The sequence below is a fragment of the Oenanthe melanoleuca genome, chromosome 26, assembly GCF_029582105.1.
Source record: "Oenanthe melanoleuca isolate GR-GAL-2019-014 chromosome 26, OMel1.0, whole genome shotgun sequence".
Taxonomy (NCBI): Eukaryota; Metazoa; Chordata; class Aves; order Passeriformes; family Muscicapidae; genus Oenanthe; species Oenanthe melanoleuca.
In genome coordinates this window covers 4,568,903-4,595,053 of record NC_079359.1, presented here as the reverse complement: position 1 = coordinate 4,595,053, position 26,151 = coordinate 4,568,903, and the positions used below count along the sequence as shown (strand labels likewise).

Below are 26,151 nucleotides of genomic sequence, written 5' to 3'. Positions count from 1 at the left end.
GAGGTTCCTTGTGCCTTATCAGCCACCACTGTTGGTGCTGTGCTGCTCCCAAAGACTTGAGTTGTGCTGGCACAACTGGAACGTGCCAGGAGTCCCATTGCCCATGGGATTATTGGCAGGTGGATAATTACTGATTATTTATAGCCCAAATTTCACTGGCTGCTGTGACCCCCGTGGGAATTCTGCTCTGGGTGCTTCTGGGATGGAGGTGGGATTGTTCTGAGAACACTTGATTAGAAATGCAGGATAAATTCCCCAGGGAGGCTCGTGCCTGCTGGCAGGGGGAGCCTTGAGGGAGATTCCCTGTTCTGGAATCCTTTCCAAGCTGTCTGGAGCTGTGTCTGCTTGACAATTCCATTCCAGCCATCCTACATTGGATAACTCATCCTTTAAACTCATCCAGGAGCTTCATCTCATCCAGGGGTACTGCCCAGGAAGTTTTTTGGGATGGTGACCCCCATCCCACCCTCCCAGGAGCCCAGCAGTGCCCATGGGGTGATCCAGGTGAGATCCAGAGATCCATACACCCCCAGGATGGATGCAAAGGAGGTGAAACATCTCTTGATCCAGGCTCTGGGACACAGGAATAGATCAAAGTGGAAGTGGGAGAAAGGAAGAACATCCACGTCATGCGTATTCCTTTATTGTGTTTTCCTACAGTTAATGAAGCTGCATGGGAGATCTCTGCAGGAGACAGGGAGAGGATGGATACAGGGCTCATCTATGGATTATTTACAAACAGACAGAGCAAATGCAGCTCTAAGTAGCAGAATGAAAATCTTTCAAGTAACCATTTCCTCTTTATCCAGCCCATTCCTGGGCTGGAGTTGGGATTCCCTTCCCCAGCCTCTCCTGCCTGAGAAATTCCCTCCATTTAGGGCCCAAAACAACCCCACAAACCCCTGATTTGTCCTGCCCAAGGGCTGAGTTGGTTCCCAGGAAAGACTGAGGTTGGTTCCCAGGAGTGACTCGGAGGTAATGAAGCCTCCACCTTCCCCAGAACTTCCATCCTGGATTAATCCAGCTTTGGTCCAAGGGCTGGAATAGGCTGCAGAGGGAAGGGCAAGGGGGCAATCTATCTACCTAGTCTATCCTACCTCCCAAATTCCCTCACTATTCCTATTCCTGGCTCTGCTCTCTGGTGTCAAACCTCCTGTGAAACGCTGAGAACAGGGGTCCTTCCTTGGGAAAAAAAAAATAAAAGAGGAAATGGCCATGAAAGGGAGAAGGAAGTTGAGCTTCAGCCCCTTCCTAGTTTGGGTTTGGAAGGAGGCAGATTTGGGCAGGTCATAGAAAAAGTGGGAGCGAGTGATGTGTGGTGGGGGTTGGTTCTTCCTTTGGCTCTGCTCAGCAGAACGGTGAGACGGGAATGGTTTCTTCTTCTGGGAGGGAGGAGAGAGAACAGGGAGTTAAACACACCAGGGAAGGGCTTGGAGCAGCAATTTTATGGAAACAAGGGAAAACTCAGGTGGGGTTCAGTGATGTCACCTCATCCCTTTGCCTTCCTCTGTGGTGATGAGGATGGAGCATCCCCCCCACGCCTCCCCCTTTTCCAAGTGCCACCTTCTGGTGCCTCCTGCCTGCAGGGAACCTGCTTGAGGATTTTTTGGTTGTTTTGGTTTCTTTTTTTCAGCTTTTTCCTGCTTTTTTTGTTAATATTCAAGGATAAGGGAAGCACCAGAGGTTCCCTGAAAAGCAAAGTTCCAGAGCCAGTGGCTGGGAGCTGCTTGGAAAGGAGGGAGAGAGGATGGAATTCCTGCTGCTGTTGCTCAGAATTAGTGCAAGAATTAGGATGATAAACCCTAATTAGGGTGATAAACCCTAATTAAAGTTTTAGGATGAGCTAAAAGGCTGGGAGCAGCAGAGTGTACCTTGGGAGATTCCCATCCACTGAGGCTGGGCAGGTGGAATTGCAACAGGAGAGGAATAAAATTATTCCCTTTAGCTCAGGTGGATTTGGGAATCTCGTTTTCATCACTCCATGTGCAAGGGTGGGAATTGTCAGTCTGAGCCCACCCCACTGTGGGATGGGACTGAGTCCCATGGGAGCTCAGCAGATGTGACCATGTCCCTGGGCTAATGGGACCCTGCAGCTCCCCCTCCCCACTGCTCCCAGCCCATCCTCCCCTCCCCTACTGGGATTTCCAGGACTTGATAGCAAGTCATCCCACCACCCCACAAAGCAGGATGGAGCCAGCTCTGACCATTCTTATCCCCTCCCAGCCCTTTTTTGGGGATGGAGCCAGCTCTGTCCATCCTTATCCCCAGCTCTTTTATTTTGGGATAGCACTAACTCTGTTTATCCTGATCTCCAGCCCCTTCCCCAGCCTTTTTTTTTGGGGGAGGGGGAATGGAGCTGGCTCTGCTTTTCTTCATCCCCTTCTCCCTTCCCCAGCTCTTTTTTTTGGGATGGAGCTGGTTCTGAATGTCCTTATCCCCCACCCCAGCCCTTTTTTGGGAATGGAGCCAACTCTGCTCTTTCTCATCCCTGTCCTCCTTTCCCAGCCCTTTATGGGAGGTATCCAGGTTTGATCATTTTCATATCCCTCCCCTTCCCCAGCCCTTTTTCTGGGATGGAACTGGCTCTTCTCTTCCTCACCTCCCTCTCCTTCCCCAGTCTTTTCTGGGGTGGAGCCAACTCTGCTCCTTCTCATCCCAGTCCTCTTCCCCAGCCCTTTCTCCAGAAGGATCCAGCTCTCATCACCTTCATCCTCCTCCCCTTTCCCAGCCCTTTTTGTGATGGAGCTGATACTGATCATCCTCCTCTTCATCCCCCTTTCCTTTCCCAGCCCTTTTTGGGATGGAGCCAATACTGATCATCCTCCTCTTCATCCCCCCTTCCTTTCCCAGCCCTTTTTGGGATGGAGCCAGCTCTGACCACCCTCCTCCCCTCTCCTCTCCCAGTTTTCTGGCTCCAGCCTCTCCCATACCTGGTGCTCAGAAGAGGCCGCAGTCCTTGAGGTTCTCTTTGATGATCACGTCTGTGACGGCGTCGAAGACAAACTTGACGTTCTGCGTGTCTGTGGCACAGGTCATGTGGCTGTAGATCTCCTTCACGTCCTTCCTCATGTTGAGGTCCAGGAACTGGGTCTTGATGTAATTCCCTGCGTCCTCAAACGTGTTTGGACCTGTGGGGGGAGGGAATGCTGCCGAGCTGCTCCCGTGGGGGCGGGCGTCGGAGGAGGGGGAAAAGGGTGGAGTGCTGACCATGTGTAGCACAAACTCCTTTTTACCCCATTTCTGTTCCTCCAGGTGCCTTCCTGAGGCCACATCTGTCCTCTCCTCAGCTCCAGCCTCCCAGGATTTGATTCACCACCCCACAGAGCAGGACGGAGCTGGTTTGGCTCATCCTCATCCCATTCCCAGCCTTTTTTTGGGATAAAATCAGCTCTGATCCTCCTCATCCCCATCCCCTTCCCAGCCTTTTTTTGGGATAGAATCAGTTCTCATCATCCCCATCTCCCCTTCCCCAGCCCTATCACACACATCCCTGCATCTTTGCTGGGACCACAGAACAGCCCAGCCCCTGGTTTGGGGGATCTCAAGGAGGAGGGGTAAGGCTGGGAAGGGTCTGGACTCACCATCATACTCTGGGAAGCAGATGCTGAGATGGACTTTCTTAATCTTTTCCTCAAAAAGGTCCTTCTTGTTGAGGAAGAGGATGATGGAGGTAGCAGCAAAGAACTTGTGGTTGCATATACTGTTGAATAGGTGCAGGGATTCATGCATCCGGTTCTGCAGGGAAGCAGATTGTCATGGATTGGCCCCCTCTGGGCCACTGCAGCCCACCCCCAAGCCCCCATTCCCAAGAAAAGAGCTTTTCCCTGTTTGCTGCAGCAGCAGCTGGTCCTGCTGCCTGCCCAGTCCCTCCTGCCCACCCAAAATCACAGATAAATCCAGGTGATGCTCAGGGTAGGGAGTGGTTCCAGTCCCTCCTGGGATTGTCAGAAAAGGATTGTGGTGATTTTACTGGGAGAATTATCCATTGGAACCTTGCAGCCTGCAAGGAGGGTGCTCAGTGAGCACCATTCCAGTCACCAGGGGGATGCTCGTGGTGGACCATGGCTTCTGGAAGGAGCTGGGAAAACTCCAGTTTTAGAGCAAATGTTGAGTTCTTAGTTTGCTGCTGTGTCATCCTGAGGGGATGAGGATCCATCTAGACAGAGCCAGTGGAGGGTTTTCTTGATACAAGGGGGATCCTCCATCTTTGTGGGCAGCAGGTGGATTTTCCAGGTTTTCCCTCATCCAGCTTCCCATCGCAGCAGCAGCTTTTCTGTATGCAGAGCACTGGCTCTGGCCTGTCCTGTGCTGGGTGAGCATTCCAGCCTCTCCCAAGGGCTCCCATGGGAAGGATGCTCTCCTGCACGTGGCTGAGAAAAGGCTGCAAGCTCCTGCTTGGCCATGGCAGGGCCCAGGGATGGCAGATCCCAACCCTGATCCAGCTTTAGCAGAAGGTATTGGGGTCCCAAGGAGATGCCAAGGAAGAAGCTGCTCCTACTCTTCTTATCTTCACCCCTTATCTCTTATTTCTTCAAAGAAAAGCCCATTATGGAGTTCCATGTTCCTCCTCTCTGGATTTGTGCCCTCTGAGCTGCTTTCCAGGGCTCTGCTGGTGCATCCCTCACTGCACACACTGGATCATGTCCTTGTGCCCCCAGACTGGGAGGGTGGGAGCTGCCCCTCCTTCCCCCCTCTGCTCACCTCGGAGGGCACAGTGAGGCACAAGGTGTCTCAGATTTTCCTTCATCCCAGCAGGTTCCTGGCTCTTCTTACCTTCCCTTTGGCTTTGTTCCACTTCACTGGTGTGTGGCCATTCTCCAGTGGCTCTCAGGATCTGCTCAGGAGCACTTGGGGGTTTCCTCATAGGCAGACCCATAATGGCCCAGAGGAAGTGCAAACACCTTTTCTGGCTGCAGCTGGGTGGGAACCAGCTCCATCCCGCATCTCCCACACCTTTCCTGGATCACCCAGAGCATCTGACAGTGCAGAGTGTTGTTCCTCCCCCTCAGAGCCCCCTGCTCCTCTCCCCCTTGGCTCCCAGTGCCTCCAGGACCCCGACCCACCACTTCGTCGTCCTCCACCAGCACCATGTCGTAGGCGCTCAGGGCCCCGCAGAAGATGATGCAGGTCACGCCCTCGAAGCAGTGGATCCACTTCTTCCTCTCTGAGCGCTGCCCTCCCACGTCAAACATCCTGGGGAGGGGACAAGGATGAGGGACACGCACACCTGCTCCTGACACCCCCCAGTGCCACACCCGTGGGGGGCAGGAATCGCTGCCCGTGGGAGGCATTGGTGGTCCCTCGAGTGTCAGGCTCATCCCAAAATCCCTCCCTGCCATCAGGGCTGGGGGGGATCATGGAGGAGTGGTCATGGAAGTGAGGGAGGCTCCCACACACCTGAAATTCAGGTCTTTGACAGAGAACTTGGTCTCGATGATCCCTGTGGTCTTCACTCGGGATCGCAGCACATCCTGCTCGTTGGGGAGGTAGTTGGGGGCCGTGATCCTGTCCAGCTGGTTCAGGTAACTGAGGGGACAGGAACGGATGTGACCTGCTGCCAAGGAGCTGCCCATAACTCCCCCTTCCCCTGGACTTTTGGGGATGGTTGTGGGGCTGAGCTCTGCCAAACACTGGGACTCCAAGGCAGTAACATCCCTGGGGGAGCTGAGGGACATAAAGGGTGGTGGGGTTGCAGGTCAGTGACACTTTTGGGATGGGGATGGCACTTTGGGGATGCAGAATGGCACCAGCTGGATGGGGGAGGACACTGGTGTGATGGAGGATGTAGGACAGCTCTGATGGAAGGGAGGACAGCAGCAGTGGGATGGGGCATGGCACTGATAGGATGGAGGATGGGGCTGGTGTGACGGAGGATGACGGTGGGATGGAGAACTACTGGTGGGATGGAGGATGACACCAGTGGGATGGAGGATGGCAGGCTTGGAGCAGGGAGGAGATGGGTTTTGCCAGGCTGGGTTAGAACCAGCCATGAGCTGCCGGGGTCCCCAGCAGCCGCTGTGTGCCCGTGTCCCCACTCACTACGCGGCCGAGTCGTTGAGCTGGTACTCGGCAGCGCGGTCGAAACACGCCTGGACCCCCCCATCCTTCCACAGCTTCTTGATGCAGGTGACCAGCTCGGGGGGCATGGTGCCCTCCTCGATGGAGTCAGCCAGGTTGAAGAGCAGCCGGCCCTCATCCTGCGAGAGGGACCTTCGTCACCAACCCTCCTGTGGCCCCTGTCCCCCAAAGTGCCCTCAGGACTGCTGTGGGCCCGGGTTCCAGGGCTGCCCTGGCCCCGTGGGGTTTGGGGGGGCAGGGCCAGGGCCAGCGCCCCACTGACCGCGCAGGAGGCCTCAGCGTAGTCGATGCCCAGCGTAGACATGGCGCGGATGATGGCCAGGATGGACTGGAGGATGTTGCCATAGATGATGGACTTGAACTCCATGCACTCCTCCTCTGTGTAACCGTCCTGGTGGATGATCCTGACAGGCACAGTGGCCTCAGCCCCAAGCCAGGACACCCCCTCTGGGGTGGGAATCACCACCCCACACTGGGCACCACCAGGTGACATGGAGGGGGTGACTGGGGGTCCAGCCACCCCATGTCCAAGAGCTGGTGGCTCATCCTGGTGGCCTCCCCCTCCCCAGTCTGGCTCAGGCCATACTCACTTCATCTGCTTCACGATGGTGCTCTTCCCTGACTCTCCAGCCCCTGGAAAAGGGTGGGAGGGACACCTTAGTGCCCATCAGGGCCTGATGCCACAGTGATGGGCACCCCATGGGGACCAAAGCCACTGTCCCTCACCCAGCCCCTGCCTAGACACCCCAGCCTGGCCTCTTCCCACCACTGCCATTGTCCCCACACTCCTGTCACCCCTTACACCCCGTGTGGGACCCCAGCTCGGGGACCCCCAGGTGGTGGGACCCTCCTGGATGCAGGTGCCCCAGGTCCCACACCTCCCGCCCACCGTGGGCAGTGCCCAGCGATGCCTTTGGGGCCCTAAGCTGCTTAGGGCAGCACAGCAAGCTGCTTAGAATTAGGGTGGTAATCGTCTTGACCCCAGCCCCCCCACCTGGATAAGGCCCCACTGGTGGCCCCTGCCCCATGGAGTCACCCCCCTGCCCCACAGGGTCACCCCCTTGCCCTGTGGGGTGTGGAGGGACCCCCAAAGAGATGGTTCCTGCAGGTTTTGGGGTGCTGGTGGCAGGATCTCCCCAGGCTCTCACTGATGCCCCTGAGATGTGGGGCATCCTCAGTGGGACCCAGTCCCTTGGTCCCTTTCCCCTGTCCCCCTACTGTCCCCCTCATGCCTGCCATCCCCAAGAGCCGATGTCACCTCCAGCCCTTCCCAGTGATGACCCTGGGGACGTCCTGGTGGCGGGACAACCTCTCCAGGCTGATGGCAGCTTGTCCAAGGGGCACCAGGGACAGGGCAGGAGGAGCCCAGGGGGTCCTGGGTTCCCTGTCCCCCTCCCCATCCCCACATCCCCTCAGCCTCAATGGGGTGGAAACCCAGGCACATCTCCAGGGGACATTCCCTCCAGCCTTACCAAGCAGCAGCAACTTGACCGTCTTGGCCTCCTTATCTGCATCCTCCTGGAGCTTCTTCTCCAGCTCCTTGGACCTCTTGGCCATCTCCTTGTCCTCAGCACTGGCGCCGCTCCCCATGGCTTCGTTCTCCTCCTCCAGTAACTCCACAATCTCCTCTAGGTCCCCAGGTTTTTCCAGCTCTTCAAGGAGATAATAGGCACACCTCGGTGACGAGGTGGGCACAAAGGGATGAGCCGGAAATTCCAAAAAAGGTGAAGCAGGTACCCCCCACCCTAACGTTGGGGTGCCCCGAGCTGGCAGCACTCAGCCCTCTTTGGTGGGTCCTCGCTGCTGGCTGCCCCCCGCTCTCTCCCTTAATTCCCCATGGATAACCTGATTTTTTTTGACCGTGGGATTTGGGGACTTTTTATCTTGCCATGTGACCCAGGAAATCCAATTAGCCCAAGATGGCAAAGATTAGGGCTCAGGGAGGAAAAAAAAAGACGGAGCATCTCAGGGAGGTGGGCAGGGAGCTTTACATAAGGAGGAGCATCAGCGTGACACCCCTGCCCGTGGGGACCACTCCCCTGAGGTCACTTGGGAAGTGGGGATCGTTTTGGGGCTCCCTCCTGTTTGTGGGCTGTGATCCCACTTTTGGGGGACCACTGGGGATGGGATCAGCCCATGTGTGTCCCTCTCCCCTGGGTGCTCTGGAGCTGTGTCAGGGGCCTGGGTGGTGACAGGGGGACAGGGTGGTGGCAGGGGGGTGATGGCAGGGGACGGTGGCACTGGGGGATTCCTCCTGCAGGGAAAAGGGAGCTAATTACCCCCGGGGGTGGGTTACGAGGCCCCCTAATCCTGCCCCGCTGGGCACCGCCCTCCCGCTGCCTAAGCTCTTTAATGGGATCGTGGCTCAGCCTTCCTCCTCCTCCTCCTCCTCCTCTCCCCGGGCTCAGCACCCCCCTCCCAGCCCATCCCCCAGCCCAGCAGCCCCCCCAAACCCTGGAGGACAGGTGGGTGCCTTCCCTTCCTCCTGCGAGCCTGGTGGGCACCGCAGGGGGAGCCCCCCGCCCCGGGGTGGGCTTTGGGACTCGCACAAGTCCTGCAGGTGCCCGATGTTTGGGTCTAGGGTCCCTAAATCCCTGCACTTCCCAGGGGGCTCCATGTCGCCGCACCGCTGTCCCCACGTCCCACCGGGCGCACGTTCCCTGCCAGCGCCGTTGCTTGGGGACACTCTGTTCCCGCTGTCCCCGCGGACACAAAGCCCTCTCTGAGCCTCTAATGAACTCGGCGCTAATGAGGGGGGTCCAATTAAAATACCAGACGCCACCCCCCTCCCCGCGTGTGCGGACAGTGCGGGGCAGGGGACATGACTCAGGCTGGGGGTCCCCACTGTCCCACGTGGCTCTTGTGCCCTCCCAGCCTGGCACAGCGGTGGCCCTGGCGGGTGGTGTCACTTCGCTGTCCCTTCGCCCCCTCGACAACGGGTGGGGGGCACAGAGAGGGGGTGGGTGACATTCTCTCCGCTCTAACAGCGGCTAAAAATACCCCCCCGCGCCAGTGGCAGATTAGGGGACACTCGGGGCGCCCGGAGGGGACACAGCCCGACAGCCACCAGAGCCACCCCGGCACCGGGAGCCCCGGCCCAGGTAGGGACACGCGGAGACAGAGCAGGGGCAGAGGTGCCCCCCGGCACCCCCGCAGCCGGGCTGTGCTTCTGGGGTGGCCCCGGTTTGGCTGGGGGGTGATTTGGGGCACTCGGAGGGGCAGGGGCTCCGTGGGGACATTCCTAGAGCAGCTCAGCAGGGTCTGAGCCGGGGGAGTGCTGATGTGAGTCCTTTTGGGGTGCGGCACCATCTCTGGGGGGGGATCATCGTCGTGGAGGAGGTGATGCCCCGTTTTGGGGGGTGTTCGCTGATTTCGGAGGTACTCGGTGCCTTTGGGGGTCCAGTGTTAAGCGGGGGGGTGACGGTCTGTGTGCCCTGGGCAGGGGGATGCCCATCCTGGGGGTGACGGTGCCCGCTGGGGGGGCACTCGGACTCCCACCGGGACGGGACCAGTCTCCGGATGGGGAAGAACGACACCCTGTGTTTTTGGGGAGCAGTGCCTGTTGGGGGGTCAGTGTCCACTTCGGGGGGGTGACTCTATTCTGTAAGCGTCGCTGTCACTTTGGGGGGGTCCAATGCCATCTCTCGCGGGGGTACGATGTCTGGCGGGGGGACATTAGGGTGAATCCGGGGGTGACTGTCCCCGAGGAGGCGCTTAGGGCTGTCCCAGGGGGGGGGGTCACGGGTGCTCCCACAGAGGTACAGAGCTGCCTGGGGGTGTCACGGCTGTCCCGGGTGGGGGGCACACATCCATCATCCCGGGGGTGTCACAGCTGTCCCGGGTGGGGGGCACACGTCCGTCCCGGGGGTGTCACGGCTGTCCCGGGTGGGGGGCACACATCCATCATCCCGGGAGTGTCACGGCTGTCCCGGGTGGGGGGCACACATCCATCATCCTGGGGGTGTCACGGCTGTCCCGGGTGGGGGGCACACATCCATCATCCCGGGGGTGTCACGGCTGTCCCGGGTGGGGGGCACACGTCCGTCCCGGGGGTGTCACGGCTGTCCCGGGTGGGGGGCACACGTCCATCCCGGGGGTGTCACGGCTGTCCCGGGTGGGGGGCACACGTCCGTCCCGGGGGTGTCACGGCTGTCCCGGGTGGGGGGCACACGTCCATCATCCCGGGGGTGTCACGGCTGTCCCGGGTGGGGGGGGCACGTCCATCCCGGGGGTGTCACGGCTGACCCCACACGGGTCCAGGGCTCCTCGGGGGGTGTCACGTTTGTCTGGAGTGGGGGATCGCGGCTGTCCCGGGGGTGTCGCAGCCCCGCACCCTCATAGCTCACAGCCCCATCTCAGCTCTTGCCCCCCCCATCCTCCAGCGCCGCAGCCACCTCCTTCCTCCTCCTCCTCCTCCTCGCCACATCCTCCGCCCGCCCCATCCTCTTCCTCGTCCCGGTTTCCGGCCGGGCCCCGCCGGGGACTTTGGTCCATTCCCGGGTTCCTGCATCAATCATCAACCAGGGGAGGGAGCGGCCGCTGCGGCCCCGCCGCCGTAAGAGTCCCCCGGGAGCCCCCCGCCACCCCCGCCCCATCATCATCATCACCACCATCCCCATCACCACCGCCAGCATCAGCCCCTCCCCGGCCCCCCGGAGCCGCCATGTCCTCTGTCCCCCCGGCCAAGTGTCCCTTCAAGAAGCGGGGTAGCCTGCAGACCCCCAGCCCCGCAGGTGAGACCCCCCCCAGTCCCCCCACCTGCCCACGGCCAGGGGACACCAGGTCACGCCCAGCGCGGGGGGACGCGGTGCTGCCGGAGGGGGGATCAGGTTTTGGGGGGGATCAGGTTTTTTTTGGGGGGAAGGGGGGGATGCCGCGTTGGTGCTCAGAAGGTTTTTGGTCGGGGGAAAAGCTCTGAGCCGTGTCCCGGCACAGGGAGGGGTGGCAGCGGCCTTGGGGGTCCCGTGTGTCCCCTCCCGGCAGCGCCTCGGTGGCGCAGTGAGAGCGGAGGAAGAGGAGGAGGAAGGAGGAGGAAGGAGGGGGGGCGCTGGGGGATGCGGGGCCGGTGTGGAGGGGTCGGGGGCTCCGCGGGGGCGATCTCGGGGGGCACGATGGCACTTTGCGGCTGGCACTTGGCTGGCACTGGTGGGAGGGGGTCGCGGAGTGTCACTGGGGCTGCCACACGTGGGTGGCACACGTGTGTTCCGGGTGGATGGCGAATGGTGGCGGTGACAGGGTGATGGTGGTGACACGGGGTGACGGTGGCACTTCGGGGTGGTAGTGGTGACATGCCGGGGTGAGGTGGCACTTCGGGGTTGTCACCTGGTTGGTACTTCTGGCGGGTCTAGGGGCGTCACCAGCGCTGCTCCTGACTCTGGTGACTCACGTGAGCCCTGGGGGGTGGCACAGGGTGCCCTGGATGGTGGCACCTTCGGGTTGACACCTGTCTGGCACCTTTGCTGGGGGTGGTGTCAGAGGCCACCAGGGCTGCCACCTGTCACACATGTGGGGGGCACAGGACATGTCCCGGGGGCACAGGGCCAGGCGAGGCACCAGCAGCACATCCCGATGACACCAGTGCCATCCCTGCCCTGGTGACACCAGCCCAGCCCCCCATTCCCATTGGGGTGATGCAGGCAACAAATGGGGGTCAGGAGACCTGGGTCTTCCCCCAAGCTGGGCTGGGTGCAGGGGCTCGTGCTGGTGGACCCAGTTGAACCAGTAGGGCCTGATTTCCAGTGCCCCCCAGGCAGGTCTGTGGTGGGTTTGGGGTTGCAGAGGAGGGGGTTGGTGGCACTGGGGGGTGGGGGTGGCACTGGGCATCCCCCAGCCCGATGTCCCCAGTGCTGGTGGGAGCAGGGGGTGCTCTGGGGGGCAATGGGGTGTGCTTGGAGGGGGGACAGTGTTTCCTCCCCTCCCTCCCAGAGTGGGATGTGCCCCCCTGTGATGGAAAGGATGGGGTGGGGGGCAGGCAGGCAGCAGTGCCAGGGGGAGTGGACCCCAGAGTTGTGCCTCCCACGCCATGGGGGTCCTGCACCCAGCCCTGAGCCCCTCATTCACTGGTGGCTCCTTACAGCCCCCAGTGGAGCCAGCAGCCCTCCAGTGCCCCAGGGGGATTGGGGTGGGGGGGGGGGTTCCTCTTGCCCTTGTGCTGCCTCAGTTTCCCCATCACCCCCATTGGGAAGAGCATCCCAGTTCCATGATGGGGAGGGGGAGCTGTGGAGGGGCTGATTAACCCCTTCCTGCCTGGCTGGGGGTGCAGACAGCCCCAGCTGATGTTGTCCCATTCCTGCAGAGCTGCGGGGGGGGCCGGGGGCCCGACCCCTGCAGTCAGCCTGGTCCCTGCCCGGGACCCCCCACAGCCTGAAGCACTTCCCGGTGGATCTGCGCACTTCCATGGATGGCAAATACAAGGAGATCGCCGAGGTGGGTCTGGGGGGGTGAGTGTATGTTGGGGGAGTGTGGGGGGTCTCCCCTCCATCCTTCCCACTCCAGTCCTCCCCAAATCCTCCTCCCTTCCCACTTTTTCAGCTCTGAGTGTGGGAATCCCTGTGAGCCTTTGTCTCCAAACCCAGGGGGTTGAGGCTACACACAGCTCATGGCAGGGCTGAGGCTGCACCCAGCTCCTGGCAGGGCTGCTCTGGGCACAGTTCATGGCAGGGCTGCTCTGGGCACAGTTCATGGCACAGCTCCTGGCAGGGCTGCTCTGGGCACAGCTGACAGCAGTTGCTCTGGGCACAGTTCATGGCAGGGCTGCTCTGGGCACAGTTCATGGCACAGCTCCTGGCAGGCTGCTCTGGGCACAGCTCCTGGCAGGCTGCTCTGGGCACAGTTCATGGCAGAGCTGCTCTAGGCACAGTTCATTCAGGCTGCTCTGGGCACAGGCTGCCCTGGGCACAGCTCATGCCAAGCTGCTCTGGCAGGAGCTGTTTTGCCGCTCGCTGGCTGAGAACGAGATGCGCACGGCTCCGTACGAGTTCCCCGAGGAGAGCCCCATCGAGCAGCTGGAGGAGCGGCGCCAGCGCCTGGAGCGCCAGATCAGCCAGGACGTCAAGTAAGCCTGGGGGGTTCCCCCGTGTCCCCCACGCTGGAAGGGAGCCCTGCATGGGGCCAGGCCACCTCCCTGCCCCGAGAGGCCGTCTCTGTGCCAGCTCTGTGTCCCCTCTCCCGTGGGTGTCGCACTTGGTGTCCCCTTTGCAGTGAGTTTTTGGCTGGTTTCTGTCTGGTTTCTGTTGTTTCAGCATTAACGGGGTGTTTTCTCTCCCCGGCCCCCCCCATTTCTCTCCCCCTCGTCCCCCTGGCTGTCCCCCCCCACCCCTCCACCGCCGCCTCCTTGTCCCCAGACTTGAGCCCGACATTTTGCTCAGAGCCAAACAGGACTTCCTGAAAATTGACAGTGCTGCGGACTTACAGTGAGTGTCCGGCTCGGTGTCACCGGCCGGGGCCACGGGGGGGGTCGGGGACCCAGCTGGCCCCGCTCTGACCCAGCACACCCAAGCACGGAGCCACGAGGTCCCTCCCAGCCACTCCCACTGACACTGAAGGAGTCAATGCACCTGGGGAGGGGGGTTGGGGTGAGCTGGGGGTCCCAGCTCTGCTGCTGGCACAGGACCCCTGTCCTGGCCCTGCCTTCCTCTGGATGGGGGGTCTGAAGCTGTGTGTGCCCCTCCCTCCTGTCTCCGCTTGGGAGTTGTCTCTGTCACGAGTTTTTTTTGTTCTTTGTGCCCCTCCTCCTTCCCCTCACTTTTCATTGTGCTCATCAGGGCTGGGGGATGTGTTTTGGGAAGGGGAACGATGCCACCACCAAAGAGGACACGGGTGGCACAGCTGCCACAGCCTCGTGGTGGCGTCCCTGGGGACAACGTCACCATCCTGCCAGCCCCAGGTGGGGCTCCTGCTGCTCTTGGGGTCCATGGGAATAGGGCAGACCTGTCATTGTCCCACTGGGCACGTCTGTCCCCGCAGGCTCTTCAAGGAGCACAACGACAGCCTGGTGGATCACGTCCCCAAGGAGCGGGAGGCGCTGCTGGAGCGAGAATTCCAGCGGGTCACCATCTCTGGGGAGGAGAAATGTGGGGTGAGCCTCCCCCTGACCCCCCTGGAACCAAAGATCTCCAGGCTGCCAACCCCAGCTCGGGGGTGGATTTTTCTTTGGTGTCCCCTCTCCAGGTGCCCTTCACCGACCTGCTGGATGCAGCCAAGAGCGTGGTGAAGGCGCTGTTTGTGCGGGAGAAGTACATGGGGCTGTCCCTGCAGAGCTTCTGCAAGACCACGGCCCGTTACCTGCAGGAGCTCTCCGAGAAGCCCCTGGAGACCCACGGCTATGAGGAGGTGCCCGAGACCCCCGTGGCTGCTGGTGAGCACGGTGTGGGGGGCGTCTCAGCGCTGGGCTGGGGTGCTGGAGGAGCTTCTGGGGTGATGTTGGGTGTGTCCTGGCTGCAGATGCCCCCGTGCACCCCCCGTTTGCCGAGCAGCACCCCTATGAGATGTGGGACCCCAAGAACATGCCGGCGGACCTGGGCTTCGGGCTGAAGATGGTGGATGGTGTCGTGCACGTCTACACCAAGCAGGACATCACTGACAAGTGAGTTTTGTGAGGGGGAGGGTCCTGCTCACTGGGGTGATGAGTTTTTTGGGGGAGCTGTGTGACCCCCACGTGTGTCTCCCCTAGGAGCACGGAGCTGGACCTGCCATACCCCGACCTGCAGGAGTTTATCGCCGACATGAATTTCCTCATGGCTTTGATCATCAATGGGCCTATGTAAGGGGAAGGGTCCCATGGGAGGGTCCTGCCCTGGGGGGTAACCCATGATAGGGGTGTGACAGAACCCCAGGCACAGCCCCAAGGACATGGCAGTGACTCTGGCACACGGTGCTGGTGCAGCTCCCACGTCCACCCTCACCTGTGTCCAAGAGTCTGTGTTCCCATATCTGTGGGGACACCAGCCTTTTGGGGCCAGATGTTCCTCACCCCCAAACTGAGCCCCTCTTCCCTGTTTTGGGCAGCAAATCCTTCTGCTACCGCCGGCTGCAGTACCTGAGCAACAAGTTCCAGATGCACGTGCTGCTCAACGAGATGAAGGAGTTGGCAGCCCAGAAGAAGGTGCCTCACCGCGACTTCTACAACATCCGCAAGGTACCTGCAGATCCTGAGCTGGGCCTGGGTCCTGGGGGTTCCTGCCTTCACTGGGGGGCTCTTGGAGGTCTCAGGGCTCAGCATCACCTCCCTGCTGCAGGTGGACACCCACATCCACGCCTCGTCCTGCATGAACCAGAAGCATCTCCTGCGCTTCATCAAGCGGGCAATGAAGAAGCACCTGGATGAAATCGTCCACGTGGAGAAGGGGAAGGAGCAGACGCTCAAGGAGGTGTTTGAGACCATGAACCTCACAGCCTACGACCTGAGCGTGGACACGCTGGATGTCCATGCGGTACGGGAGCTCCCAGACCCCGTCCTTGGCTGGGGTGCAGGATCTGCTCCAGGGGGGTTTCCCGGGGTGTGAGGGGCTGCTGGGGGCTGTACATGGGGGTGGGGTGGGTGATGAGGAGTCTCAGTCACACCTGCCCCACGTTCAGGACCGCAACACCTTCCACCGCTTCGACAAGTTCAACGCCAAGTACAACCCCATCGGGGAGTCCATCCTGCGCGAGATCTTCATCAAGACGGACAACCGCGTCTCGGGGAAGTACTTTGCCCACATCATCAAGGTGAGCCACCTCCCCTCCTCCTGCTGCCTGTGCAGCCCGTGTCCCCTTCCCGGTGGCCAAGCTGTGGCAGCTGTCACTTGTCCCTTCCCGGCAGGAGGTGATGGCAGACCTGGAGGAGAGCAAGTACCAGAACGCGGAGCTGCGCCTCTCCATCTACGGCCGCTCCCGGGACGAGTGGGACAAGCTGGCCCGCTGGGCCGTCAGCCACCGCGTCCACTCCAACAACGTCCGCTGGCTCGTGCAGGTGCCGCGGCTCTTGTGAGTGAAGGGGGGACAGGAGCCCTCCGTGGGGCTGGGGACACCCCCCTGCTGGCTGGGGTGGGGTGGGGAGAGGGAAAGCCGGCTCTGAGTGGGGTCCCTTCCCTGCAGTGACATCTACCGGACGAAGAGGCAGTTGGCCAACTTCCAGGAGATGCTGGAGAATATCTTCCTGCCGCTCTACGAGGCCACGATCCACCCTGCCCAGCACCCGGAGCTGCACCTCTTCCTGGAGCATGTGAGTGTTGTGCCTCCCACGCCACGGGGGTCCTGCAGCCCAGCCCTGAGCCCCTCATTCACTGGTGGCTCCTCACAGCCCTCCAATGGAGCCAGCAGGGCTGACATCCCACCCTGGGACTGTCTCTCCTGCAGGTGGATGGCTTCGACAGCGTGGATGATGAATCCAAACCAGAGCATCACATCTTCAACCTGGATAGTCCTTTGCCAGGCAACTGGGTGGAGGAGGACAACCCACCCTACTCCTACTACCTGTACTACATGTATGCCAACATGACAGTGCTCAACCACCTCCGGCGGTAAGGACAGCCCTGGCCTGGGACCCGAGGCCCTCAGGAGGTTCTGGGGAGGTCAGGGGGTGATGGTGACAGTCAAACCCATTGCAGGAAGAGGGGCTTCCACACCTTCGTCCTGCGCCCCCACTGTGGCGAGGCCGGTCCCATCCACCACCTCGTGTCAGGGTTCATGGTCTCAGAGAACATCTCCCACGGGTTGTTGCTGCGCAAGGTGAGTGGGGAGGGGGTGCCAGGGGGGCTGGGGGTGTGGTGGGACCCCCCTCACTCACCCTGCTGTGCCCCACAGGCCCCTGTGCTGCAGTACCTGTACTACCTGGCACAGATTGGCATTGCCATGTCCCCGCTGAGCAACAACAGCCTCTTCCTGAGCTACCACCGCAACCCCCTGCCCGAGTACCTCTCACGGGGGCTCATGGTCTCCCTGTCCACCGATGATCCCCTCCAGTTCCACTTCACCAAGGTGAGCGTTTGGGGGATCACAGCCAGGATGAGGTTGGCAGTGGGGTGGGACTGGTGCAATGTGGCTGGTGGTGAGGTGGGGTCACTGGCAGCATGGATGGACTCTGGAGGGGATGGGGGGAGGTGAGGATGGGTGGCTGAGGGGTGTCTGTGGCTGGAGCTGAGGGGTGTCTGTCCCCAGGAGCCGCTGATGGAGGAATACAGCATCGCCACCCAGGTGTGGAAGCTCAGCTCCTGCGACATGTGTGAGCTGGCCCGGAACAGCGTCCTTATGAGCGGCTTCTCCCAAGGTGAGGCCCGTTCCCTGCATTCCCAACTCTGCAGTGTGCCCATTCCTATTTCCCATTTTCCCTCATTTCCCTGTTCCTATTCCCAGTTTCCCCATCCCTGCATTCCCAACTCTGCAGTGTGCCCATTCCTATTTCCCATTTTCCCTCATTTTCCAATTCCCCCATCCCTGCATTCCCAACTCTGCAGTGTGCCCATTCCTAATTCCCATTTTCCCCCATTTCCCTGTTCCCAATTCCCCAGTCCTTGCATTTGCCCAATTCCCATTTGCCTCCATTCCCCCATTCCCATCCCCAGTGCCCACATTTGCCCATCCCCATTTCCCCTCCGTGGGCACAGGTAGCAGAGAGCAATTGGCTCTCCCAATTCCCACAGGTGAAGAGCTACTGGCTGGGTCCCAACTACCTGAAGGAGGGTCCGGAGGGGAACGACATCCGCCGGACCAACGTTCCCGACATCCGCGTGAGCTATCGCTTCGAGACGCTGTGCCAGGAGCTGACGCTCATCACACAGGCGGTGCAGAGCGCTGAGCTGGAGCCCATCCAGGAGGAGGACCTGCTCACCATCTCCCTCGGCACCCACTGACCCCCCAGATCCCCCCTGAGCCCCCCAGGGCTCCGCCGCCGTCCCCCCTCCCGCTGCCTCCTGCCTGGGAAGGGGCCGCTCGTGCTGCTGTGCTGGTGCCACTGCAGGGGATGGAGTTTGTTGAGTCCTCTTTGTTTCATCTTGTTTGCATCGTTTTATGGGTGGTTTTTTTTTCTGTTGTTTTTTAACTGGTGTCTCCTTGCTGGGCCTGATGGCACGAGGAGGTGACACAAGGGAGGGCACAGCCACAAGGTCCTGGATTTACCTCCCGAGTTGAGGATGCAGTGACAAGTGGGGGGTGCTGGTGTGGTGACAGTGTGGGAGTCCCTGCCCAGCCCCACCTGGGTCCTGACACTCTTTAACCCCAGTCCCCTCTCAGCCTGCTCTTCCATCCCGTGGGGACAACCAGAGGAACCCAGACCTGAGGTCACAGTGGCCCAGAGGACAGGGGGATGGTGCCTGGTGGGGGATGCTCCATCCTCATCACCACAGGGAGGAAGGAAAGGGGTGGGATGGGGAATGTTTCATCCTCAGCATCTCAGGGATGAAGGGAAAGGGGACCAGGTGACATGTGTCCCTGTCCCCAACACTCCCAGGGGGTGTTTGTTTGTGGCCCAGATCGGGCTGGACCAGGCTTCTCCCATCCCGGTGGAGCATTGCCCCCTCTGTCCCTGCAGTCCTCCATCCCAGTCCTGCTCGTCTGCATCCGGAGCCGGCATTCCTGGGAAAACCTAATGGCGACTATAAAAACAGCAAACAGTTTTGGAAAAAAAAAAAAAACCCTAACCGAGCATGAAAAATAAAAGTATTTAAGTAAAACGCTGAGATTGAAGTGGAGGGAGGGAGGGAAACTGAGGCACAGAAGAGGGTTGTGGCTTGGGTTTGGGGGTCCCGAGGTGCTGTGGGAGGGCCAGGGGTGGATCCCGGGCGGTGCAGGCAGCGCCAGCGCTGGCGGGATGCCCTGGCAGCCTGCCTGCATCCTGCCTGCACCCTGCCCTGCCCTCTGCCTGCCCCCTGACGCCGGGGGAGGGGACGGGGAGGGGACAGGGAGGGTCCGGTCCCAGCCGCTCCCAGTCCGTGTTGTCGCACAGCCTCGGCCGGTCGTCACCATGGTGGTCACTCTGGGCTACTGGGACATCCGTGGGGTGAGTGGGCTGCAGGGGTGACAGTGGCACGCTGGGCACGGGGGTGGGGGTGCTGGGGGTCCCGGGGTGTGGGGGAGAGGTGCGGGGGTGCCAAAAATGGGTGCTGTGCCCCCCCAGCTGGCCCACGCTATCCGCCTGCTGCTGGAGTACACGGAGACCCCCTACCAGGAGCGCCAGTACCGCCCCGGCCCAGGTGAGGGGGGGAAATGGGGTGTGACCCCCCCAAATCCCTCCAGCCCCCAGTGCCAGTACCGCCCCGGCCCAGGTGAGGGGGGGAAATGGGGTGTGACCCCCCCCAAATCCCTTCTGGCCCAGGTCGGGGGGGGGAAATGGGGTGTGACCCCCCCAAATCCCTCCAGCCCCCAGTGCCAGTCCCGCCCCGGCCCAGGTGAGGGGGGGAAATGGGGTGTGACCCCCCCAAATCCCTCCGACCCCTTCCCCCAGCACCCCCATTCCTGCTGTGGCAGAAAGCGGGGGGGGGTCGCCCCCATTTCGCAGCGTGTCCCTCTCCCCCCACCCCCCCTCCTGCCAGCTCGGGGTTCACCTTTGTCTCCCCCGTTCCCCCCCCAAATGAAAGGACCTTGTCCCCTCTCGGGGGCAGCGCTCTCCCTTATCTGCCCGCGCTGTCCCGGGAGGGGTCACCGCCTGCCCCGGGCACAGCGGGACACCCCAATGTCCGCACGCCCCCATTGCTGCGGGGCAGGGGGGCTGGGGGAGCCCCCCAACAAATCCCTCTGTCCCCCCAGCCCCTGACTATGACCCGAGCGACTGGACCAACGAGAAGGAGAAACTGGGGCTCGACTTCCCCAACGTAGGTGATGGGGAAGGTGTGGGAGGGGGTGTGGGAGGGGGTGTGGGGGTCACACATGGGCTGACTCCCCCTCCCCGCACCCCCCGCAGCTCCCGTACCTCATCGACGGCCCCACCAAGCTGACCCAGAGCAACGCCATCCTGCGCTACATCGCCCGCAAGCACAACCTGTGTGAGTGGGGGGTCCCGGCGCCCAGGGGGGTCCCCGCGGTTCCTGGGCGGTGGGCTGACACCTCCCCACCCTGCAGGCGGTGAGACGGAGGAGGAGAAGCAGCGCGTGGACGTGCTGGAAAACCAGCTCATGGATTTGAGGATGAACTTTGTCCGGCTCTGCTACAGCCCTGACTTTGTGAGTACCTCGTGGGGGTTATGGGGGGACAGATCCCCCCGGACCCCAGGTTCTGCTACAGCCCTGACTTTGTGAGTACCTCGTGGGGGTTATGGGGGGACAGATCCCCCCGGACCCCGGGGTTGTCCCCCTACATGGGACAAGGGGGCCGAGCCACCAGCAGCACAGGGGTGTGCATTGGGGTGCATCCCTTGCCTGGCTGCTCTCAGGGGTGATTCCCCTGAGTTCTGGGGTGCAGCCCCCCCAGACTGTACCCCCCTGCCGTGCAGGAGAAGCTGAAGCCGGCGTACCTGGAGCAGCTGCCCAAGAAGCTGCAGGAGCTGTCGCGGTTCCTGGGCTCCCGGCCCTGGTTTGCAGGGCAGAAGGTAGGTGGGGGATGCAGGGGGGGCTTGGGGAGTCCCTATGGGGGCTGACCCCCCTGCCCCTCCCCAGCTCACCTTCGTGGACTTCCTGGCGTACGACGTGGTGGACCAGCACCGCATGTTCGTGCCCGACTGTCCGGAGCTGAAGGGAAACCTGGCGCAGTTCCTGCAGCGCTTCGAGGTGGGCAGGGCCAGGGGCAGCCCGGGGCCAGCTCGGACCATCCCCGTCACTGACACCCCGGTGTCCCCAACCCTGAAACCCCAGTGTCCCCATCACTGACACCCCAGTGTCCCTATCCCTGAAACCTCAGTGTCCCCATCACTGACACCCCAGTGTCCCCATCACTGACACCCCAGTGTCCCCATCACTGACACCCCAGTGTCCCTATCCCATTCCTGACACTCCAATGTCCTTGTCCCAATTCCTGACACCCCAGCATCTGTTTCTGTGTTCATCTCTGATCCCCTGGTGTCCCCATCCCAGTCCCAAACACCCTGGAGTCCCTGTAGCCATCCCAGACACCCCAGTGTCCTCATCTGTGTCCCTAAACACCCTGGTGTCCCAGTGCCCATCCCAGTGTCCCATCCCTGACCCAGACACCCCAGTGCCCCTGTGCCCATCCCAGTGTCCCATCCCAGTCCCAAACACCCCGGTGTCCCTGTGGCCATCCCAGACACCCCAGTGTCCTCATCTGTGTCCCTAAACACCCTGGTGTCCCAGTGCCCATCCCAGTGTCCCATCCCAGTCCCAAACACCCTGGTGTCCCTGTGCCTATCCCAGGCACCCCAGTGTCCTCATCTGTGTCCCCAAACACGCTGGTGTCCCAGTGCCCATCCCAGTGTCCCCATCCCTGTCCCAACACCCCCATGTCCCAGTGCCCATCCCAGGCACCCCAGTGTCCCCATCCCTGTCCCAACACCCCCATGTCCCAGTGCCCATCCCAGGCACCCCAGTGTCCCCATCCCTGACCCCATGGTGTCCCCCTGCTCCTGTTCCCCAGGCCCTGGACAAGATCTCTGCCTACATGCGCTCGGGGCGCTACATGAGAGCCCCCGTGTTCTGGCGCACGGCCAAGTGGAGCAACACCAAGGAGTGAGGGGCTGACCCCCTGTGCCCCCCCAAGTCACCCCCAGAATTCTCAATAAATCACAGGGGCTCCCCGTTGTCCAGCTGCTGTGTGGGGTGCACTGAGATGCTGAGGGACCGTGGTGGGAGCTGTGGGAACCCCTCATTTGTGGGGTAACCCCTGGGGGATGTTGGGCCTTTCTGGATCATGGGGTGGGAGAAGCCATCCCCCCCTGCATGCCCAGGATTAGGGGGACCCCCGTGGAGACTGTGGGGACTGAGGTGGGGTCCCTATCCCCCCCCAGGGTAGTGAGACCCCCCACCCTGCAGCTTAGGGGATTGAAAAGGGGGACCCTGATGAAGTTCGAGGGGTGTCACCCATGGCCCCCAGGAGAACGGAGTTCCCATGGAGTTTGGGGGGGTCACAGGGCTCCCAGGAAAAGGGGGAACCCATGGAATTTAAGGAGCTGCAGAGCCCCAGAATATGGACACCCCAAGTAGTTTGTGGGGTTGCAGTGCCCCCAGAATGAAGTGGTCCCGTGGGGATGGATGGGGTGTGTCACAGAACCCCCTAGGATAAGGAGAACCCCGTGGAATTCAGGGGGTCACAAAGCCACGGGGATGGGGAGGGTCACAGGGGATCCCCATAGAAGTTGGGGTGGTCGCAGACACCCCAGAATAAGGGGGGCCCCGTAGAGTTTGGGGTGGTCACAAAACCCTCAAGACAAGGGGGTTCCCACGGGGATGGGAGGGTCACAGAACTCCGGGATGTGGGGAAAGCCATGGAGTTCGGGGGGGTTGTGGATAAGGGGGCTCCATGCGGACCTGGGGGGGCACAGAACCCTCTGTACAGGGGATCTCAAGGGGCTTGGGGGGGTCGCAGAACCCTCAAGGGGGTTCCCATGGGAATGGGAGGGTCGCAGAACTCCGGGGATCGGGGAAGGCCGTGGAGTTCGGGGGGGTTGTGGATAAGGGGGTTCCATGCGGGCGTGGGGAGGGGCACAGAACCCTCTGTATCGGGGACCCCACGGAGTCTGGGGGGGTTCGCAGACCCCCGGGACAAGGGGGTTCCCACGGGGATCGCCGAACTCGGGGATGTGGGGAAGCCCGTGGAATTTGGGGGGGTTGTAGATAAAGGGGTTCCATGCGGAGCTGAGGGTGGAACAGAACCGTCTGTAAAGGGGGACCCCACGGAGTTTGGGGGGGTCGCAGACCCCCGGGACAAGGGGGTTCCCACGGGGATCGCCGAACTCGGGGATGTGGGGGTTGTGGATAACGGGGCTCCATGTGGGCCTGGGAGTGGGGGGCACAGAACCCTCTGTGTGGGGGTACCGCGTGGATTTGGGGGGTGGCAGAGCCCCGCGGTGGGCGGTGCCGGTGCCGGTGCCGGTGCCGCCGGGCCAGCCCCGCCCCGGGCAGGGCGGGACCGGAGTCACGCGCGCCATGGCGGTGCTGGGCTACTGGGACATCCGCGGGGTGAGCGGGACCGGGGGGACGGGGGGACCGGGGGGACCCGCCACCCCTCTGGGGACCCGCCACCCCTCTGGGGACCGGGGGGACCCGCCACCCCCCTGGGGACCCGCCACCCCTCTGGGGACCGGGGGGAGCCGCCACCCCTCTGGGGGCGGGGCTGCGGGGACCCCCCGCTCTCCTGCGCTTTTTGGGGGGGGCTTGGCGGCTCTTCCTGGGTCCCTTTGGTGTTTGGGGGGGCTGCAGGGGATGTCGGGGGGTTTGTGGGGTCCCTGCTGCGCTTTTTTGCGTCACCGGGGGCCCTTCTGGCTTTGGCCTGTGGCGGTTCCCCTTCGGTGGGGGCTGCGGGGGTCTGTGGGGGTCGCTTTTGTCTTGGGGGGGCTTCGGGGATCCCTCGGAACTTTTAGGGGGCAGCGAGGGTCCCTTTGATCTTGTGCGATGGCTGCAGCGCGTCTTCGGGGGTCCCCCCCGTCTTCTGGGTGTTTGTGGGGGGTGTTCGGGGGTCTCCTGTGTCTTTGGGGCACGCTCTGGGAGTCCCTCTGGTTTTTTGGGGCAGGCGGCCCTGGTGGATCTTGGGGGGGACTGCAGGGGGTCACCCTTGGGGGGCTGTGGTGAGGCCCTGGGGGTCCCTTTTGGGCTTTCTTCCTAATCTTGGGAGGAGCTGTGGGAGCCCCTCTGGTCTCTTGTGGGGTCTGCAGGGACCCCTCAGGTCTTTTGGGGATAATCTGGGGTGCCTTGTGGGGGGACTGTGGGGTTCCTGCTGCTCTTGGGGGTGGGAGGATGTTGCTTTTGGGGGGGTCCCCCTGTGCAGAGGGTGCTGACTGGGGGCTCTGGGAAGGGGGTGCAGTTTCCCCACGTGTGAGCCAGTTGCAGGCTCATGGTGGGGGGTGTTTTTGGGGTGTCTCACTGATCCCACCCCCAGCTGGCCCACGCCATCCGCCTGCTGCTGGAGCACACCGAGACGCCCTACGAGGACAAGCTCTACAGCTGTGGGGAAGGTGAGGGGGCTCGGGGGGTCCCCACACCCCCTCAGCCTCTCTGGCTTTTGGGGAGCACACGACATCACCCAGCTCCCCCTTCCCTTGCAGCTCCCGACTACGACAAGAGCCAGTGGATCAACGAGAAGGAGAAGCTGGGGCTGGACTTCCCCAACGTAGGTGGTCTGGAGCTGGGGGGGGCTGTGACTGGGGGCGTCTCCCGGTGTCCCCATGTCCCTCTGTCCCCCCCAGCTCCCCTACTTCATCGATGGCCCCACCAAGCTGACCCAGAGCAACGCCATCCTGCGCTACATCGCCCGCAAGCACAACCTGTGTGAGTGGGGCTGGGCTGGGAGTAGGATTTGTCTTAGGGTAGGGTTGGGAGTGTTGGAGCAGGGCTGGAGTTGGATTGGGGTTCGAGTAGGGTTGGAATTGAATTTGGATTCAGTAGGGCTTGGTTTGGGGTTGGAATTGAATTTGGATTCAGTAGGGCTTGGTTTGGGGTTGGAGTTGAATTTGGATTCAGTAGGGCTTGGTTTGGGGTTGGAATTGAATTTGGATTAAGTAGGGCTTGGTTTGGGGTTGGAGTTGGATTGGGGTTAGAGTAAGGTTGGAATTGAATGGGAATTCAATAGGGCTTGGTTTGGGGTTGGGGCTGGATTGGGGTTAGAGCAGGGTTAGAATTGAATTGGGATTTAGTAGGGCTTGGTTTGGGGCTGGATTGGGGTAGTTTGGAGAAGGGGTGAGCATGGGGTTGGAGCTGAAATTAAATTGACCCACAGCCAGCAGTAGAGCTGGGTCAGGGCAGGTTTGGAGTGGCTGGGCTGGGATCAGGGCAGGTTTGGAGTAGCAGGGCTGGGATCAGGGCAGGTTTGGAGTGGCTGGGCTGGGATCAGGGAGGGTTTGGAGTGGCTGGGCTGGGATCAGGGCAGGTTTGGAGTAGCAGGGCTGGGATCAGGGCAGGTTTGGAGTGGCTGGGCTGGGATCAGGGAGGGTTTGGAGTGGCTGGGCTGGGATCAGGGAGGGTTTGGAGTAGCAGGGCTGGGATCAGGGCAGGTTTGGAGTGGCTGGGCTGGGATCAGGGAGGGTTTGGAGTAGCAGGGCTGGGATCAGGGCAGGTTTGGGCTGACATCTCCCTGTGCAGGTGGTGAGACAGAGGAGGAGATCCAGCGTGTGGACATGCTGGAGAACCAGATCATGGATTTCCGCATGAGCCTTGTCATGGTCTGCTACAACCCTGACTTTGTGAGTGTCCTGCAGCCTGGGGGACCCCGTGCCAGCACTGGGGACCCCACACTGGGAGGCTGCTCCCCAGGGAGGCAGGCTGGGGCTGCCCATCCTCACCCCTTCCTTCCTCCCTCAGGAGAAGCTCAAGCCAGGCTACCTGGAGCAGCTCCCGGGGAAGCTGAAGCTCTTCTCCAACTTCCTGGGGGACAGAAAGTGGTTTGCAGGGGAGAAGGTACTGCCAGGCCTCCTGAGGGGGCTGAGGGGGCTGGGGAGGGGTTTGTCCTCACTGTGCCCCCCCAATGTCCCCAGCTGACCTTCGTGGACTTCCTCATGTTCGACGTGCTGGACCAGAACCGCATCTTTGAGCCCAAGTGCCTGGAGCCCTTCAAGAACCTCAAGGACTTCATGGACCGCTTTGGGGTGAGCAGGGGCACCCCGAGGTCCCCCCTGGGTGGGGGTGCCGCGGTGGGGGTGTCCCTGACACTGCACGTGTGTCCCCAGGCTCTGGAGAAGGTGGCTGCCTACATGAAGTCCAGCCGTTTCCAGAAGATGCCCATCAACAACAAGATGGCCAAGTGGGGCAACAAGAAGCTGTAGGAGCTCAGCATAGGGCTTGGAGGGTGGGGGCAGCCCTAACCCAGCCCCTGCAGCATCCTCCTTCCTTGGGGGGGGGACAGCACCACTGGCATGACGCCCCCCAAGACAATAAAGTGCTTTGTAGATGTGGCACCCTGAGCCCCACAAGCCCTGTGGTGTTGGGGGGCACTGAGGCGGCCCCCAGCCATGGTTGGGGGTTGGTGGGTGTGGGGTGAAGGGGGGGTCCCTGCCCCAGTCCC

General features: G+C 61.7%; 4 protein-coding genes across 11 annotated transcripts; 3 read left to right on the top strand and 1 right to left on the bottom strand.

The window, feature by feature from the left end:
* Nucleotides 1–516: 516 nt before the first annotated feature.
* Nucleotides 517–9,589, bottom strand: GNAT2 (G protein subunit alpha transducin 2). The gene is made up of 9 exons (XM_056511235.1): nt 7,551–9,589; nt 6,669–6,711; nt 6,341–6,482; nt 6,040–6,197; nt 5,398–5,526; nt 5,064–5,193; nt 3,582–3,735; nt 2,931–3,128; nt 517–1,382 (listed from the first exon to the last, which is right to left on the bottom strand). Exons 1-8 carry the CDS (start codon nt 7,666–7,668, stop codon nt 2,938–2,940), a joined length of 1,065 nt encoding a protein of 354 aa, XP_056367210.1. The 5' UTR covers nt 7,669–9,589; the 3' UTR covers nt 517–1,382; nt 2,931–2,937.
* A 947-nt stretch (nt 9,590–10,536) lies between these two features.
* Nucleotides 10,537–18,728, top strand: AMPD2 (adenosine monophosphate deaminase 2). Of its 7 annotated transcripts, none has more exons than XM_056511219.1 (18): nt 10,537–10,811; nt 12,374–12,504; nt 13,002–13,132; nt 13,422–13,490; nt 14,044–14,155; nt 14,248–14,434; nt 14,521–14,662; nt 14,750–14,839; nt 15,085–15,214; nt 15,315–15,509; nt 15,655–15,786; nt 15,881–16,044; nt 16,156–16,282; nt 16,417–16,580; nt 16,668–16,788; nt 16,864–17,037; nt 17,218–17,326; nt 17,700–18,728. In XM_056511219.1, the coding sequence occupies exons 1-18, from the start codon at nt 10,742–10,744 to the stop codon at nt 17,852–17,854; spliced, it is 2,403 nt and encodes an 800-aa protein (XP_056367194.1). In that variant the 5' UTR covers nt 10,537–10,741; the 3' UTR covers nt 17,855–18,728. The 7 variants fall into 7 exon arrangements, with proteins under 7 accessions (XP_056367194.1, XP_056367195.1, XP_056367196.1 ...); XM_056511221.1 differs by having other exon boundaries at nt 10,542–10,633; XM_056511222.1 differs by having other exon boundaries at nt 10,640–10,811; nt 17,218–17,331; nt 17,700–17,909.
* Nucleotides 18,729–18,920: 192 nt separating this feature from the next.
* LOC130263613 (glutathione S-transferase 2) lies at nt 18,921–21,745 on the top strand. Of its 2 annotated transcripts, none has more exons than XM_056511237.1 (8): nt 18,921–19,054; nt 19,172–19,247; nt 19,801–19,865; nt 19,955–20,036; nt 20,113–20,213; nt 20,483–20,578; nt 20,646–20,756; nt 21,577–21,745. In XM_056511237.1, the coding sequence occupies exons 1-8, from the start codon at nt 19,019–19,021 to the stop codon at nt 21,670–21,672; spliced, it is 663 nt and encodes a 220-aa protein (XP_056367212.1). In that variant the 5' UTR covers nt 18,921–19,018; the 3' UTR covers nt 21,673–21,745. The 2 variants fall into 2 exon arrangements, with proteins under 2 accessions (XP_056367212.1, XP_056367211.1); XM_056511236.1 differs by having other exon boundaries at nt 18,945–19,054; nt 19,172–19,319.
* A 1,291-nt stretch (nt 21,746–23,036) lies between these two features.
* Nucleotides 23,037–26,050, top strand: LOC130263614 (glutathione S-transferase Mu 1-like). Its single transcript, XM_056511238.1, has 8 exons — nt 23,037–23,117; nt 24,034–24,109; nt 24,200–24,264; nt 24,341–24,422; nt 25,233–25,333; nt 25,452–25,547; nt 25,625–25,735; nt 25,817–26,050. Exons 1-8 carry the CDS (start codon nt 23,085–23,087, stop codon nt 25,910–25,912), a joined length of 660 nt encoding a protein of 219 aa, XP_056367213.1. The 5' UTR covers nt 23,037–23,084; the 3' UTR covers nt 25,913–26,050.
* The last annotated feature ends 101 nt before the right edge of the window (nt 26,051–26,151 follow it).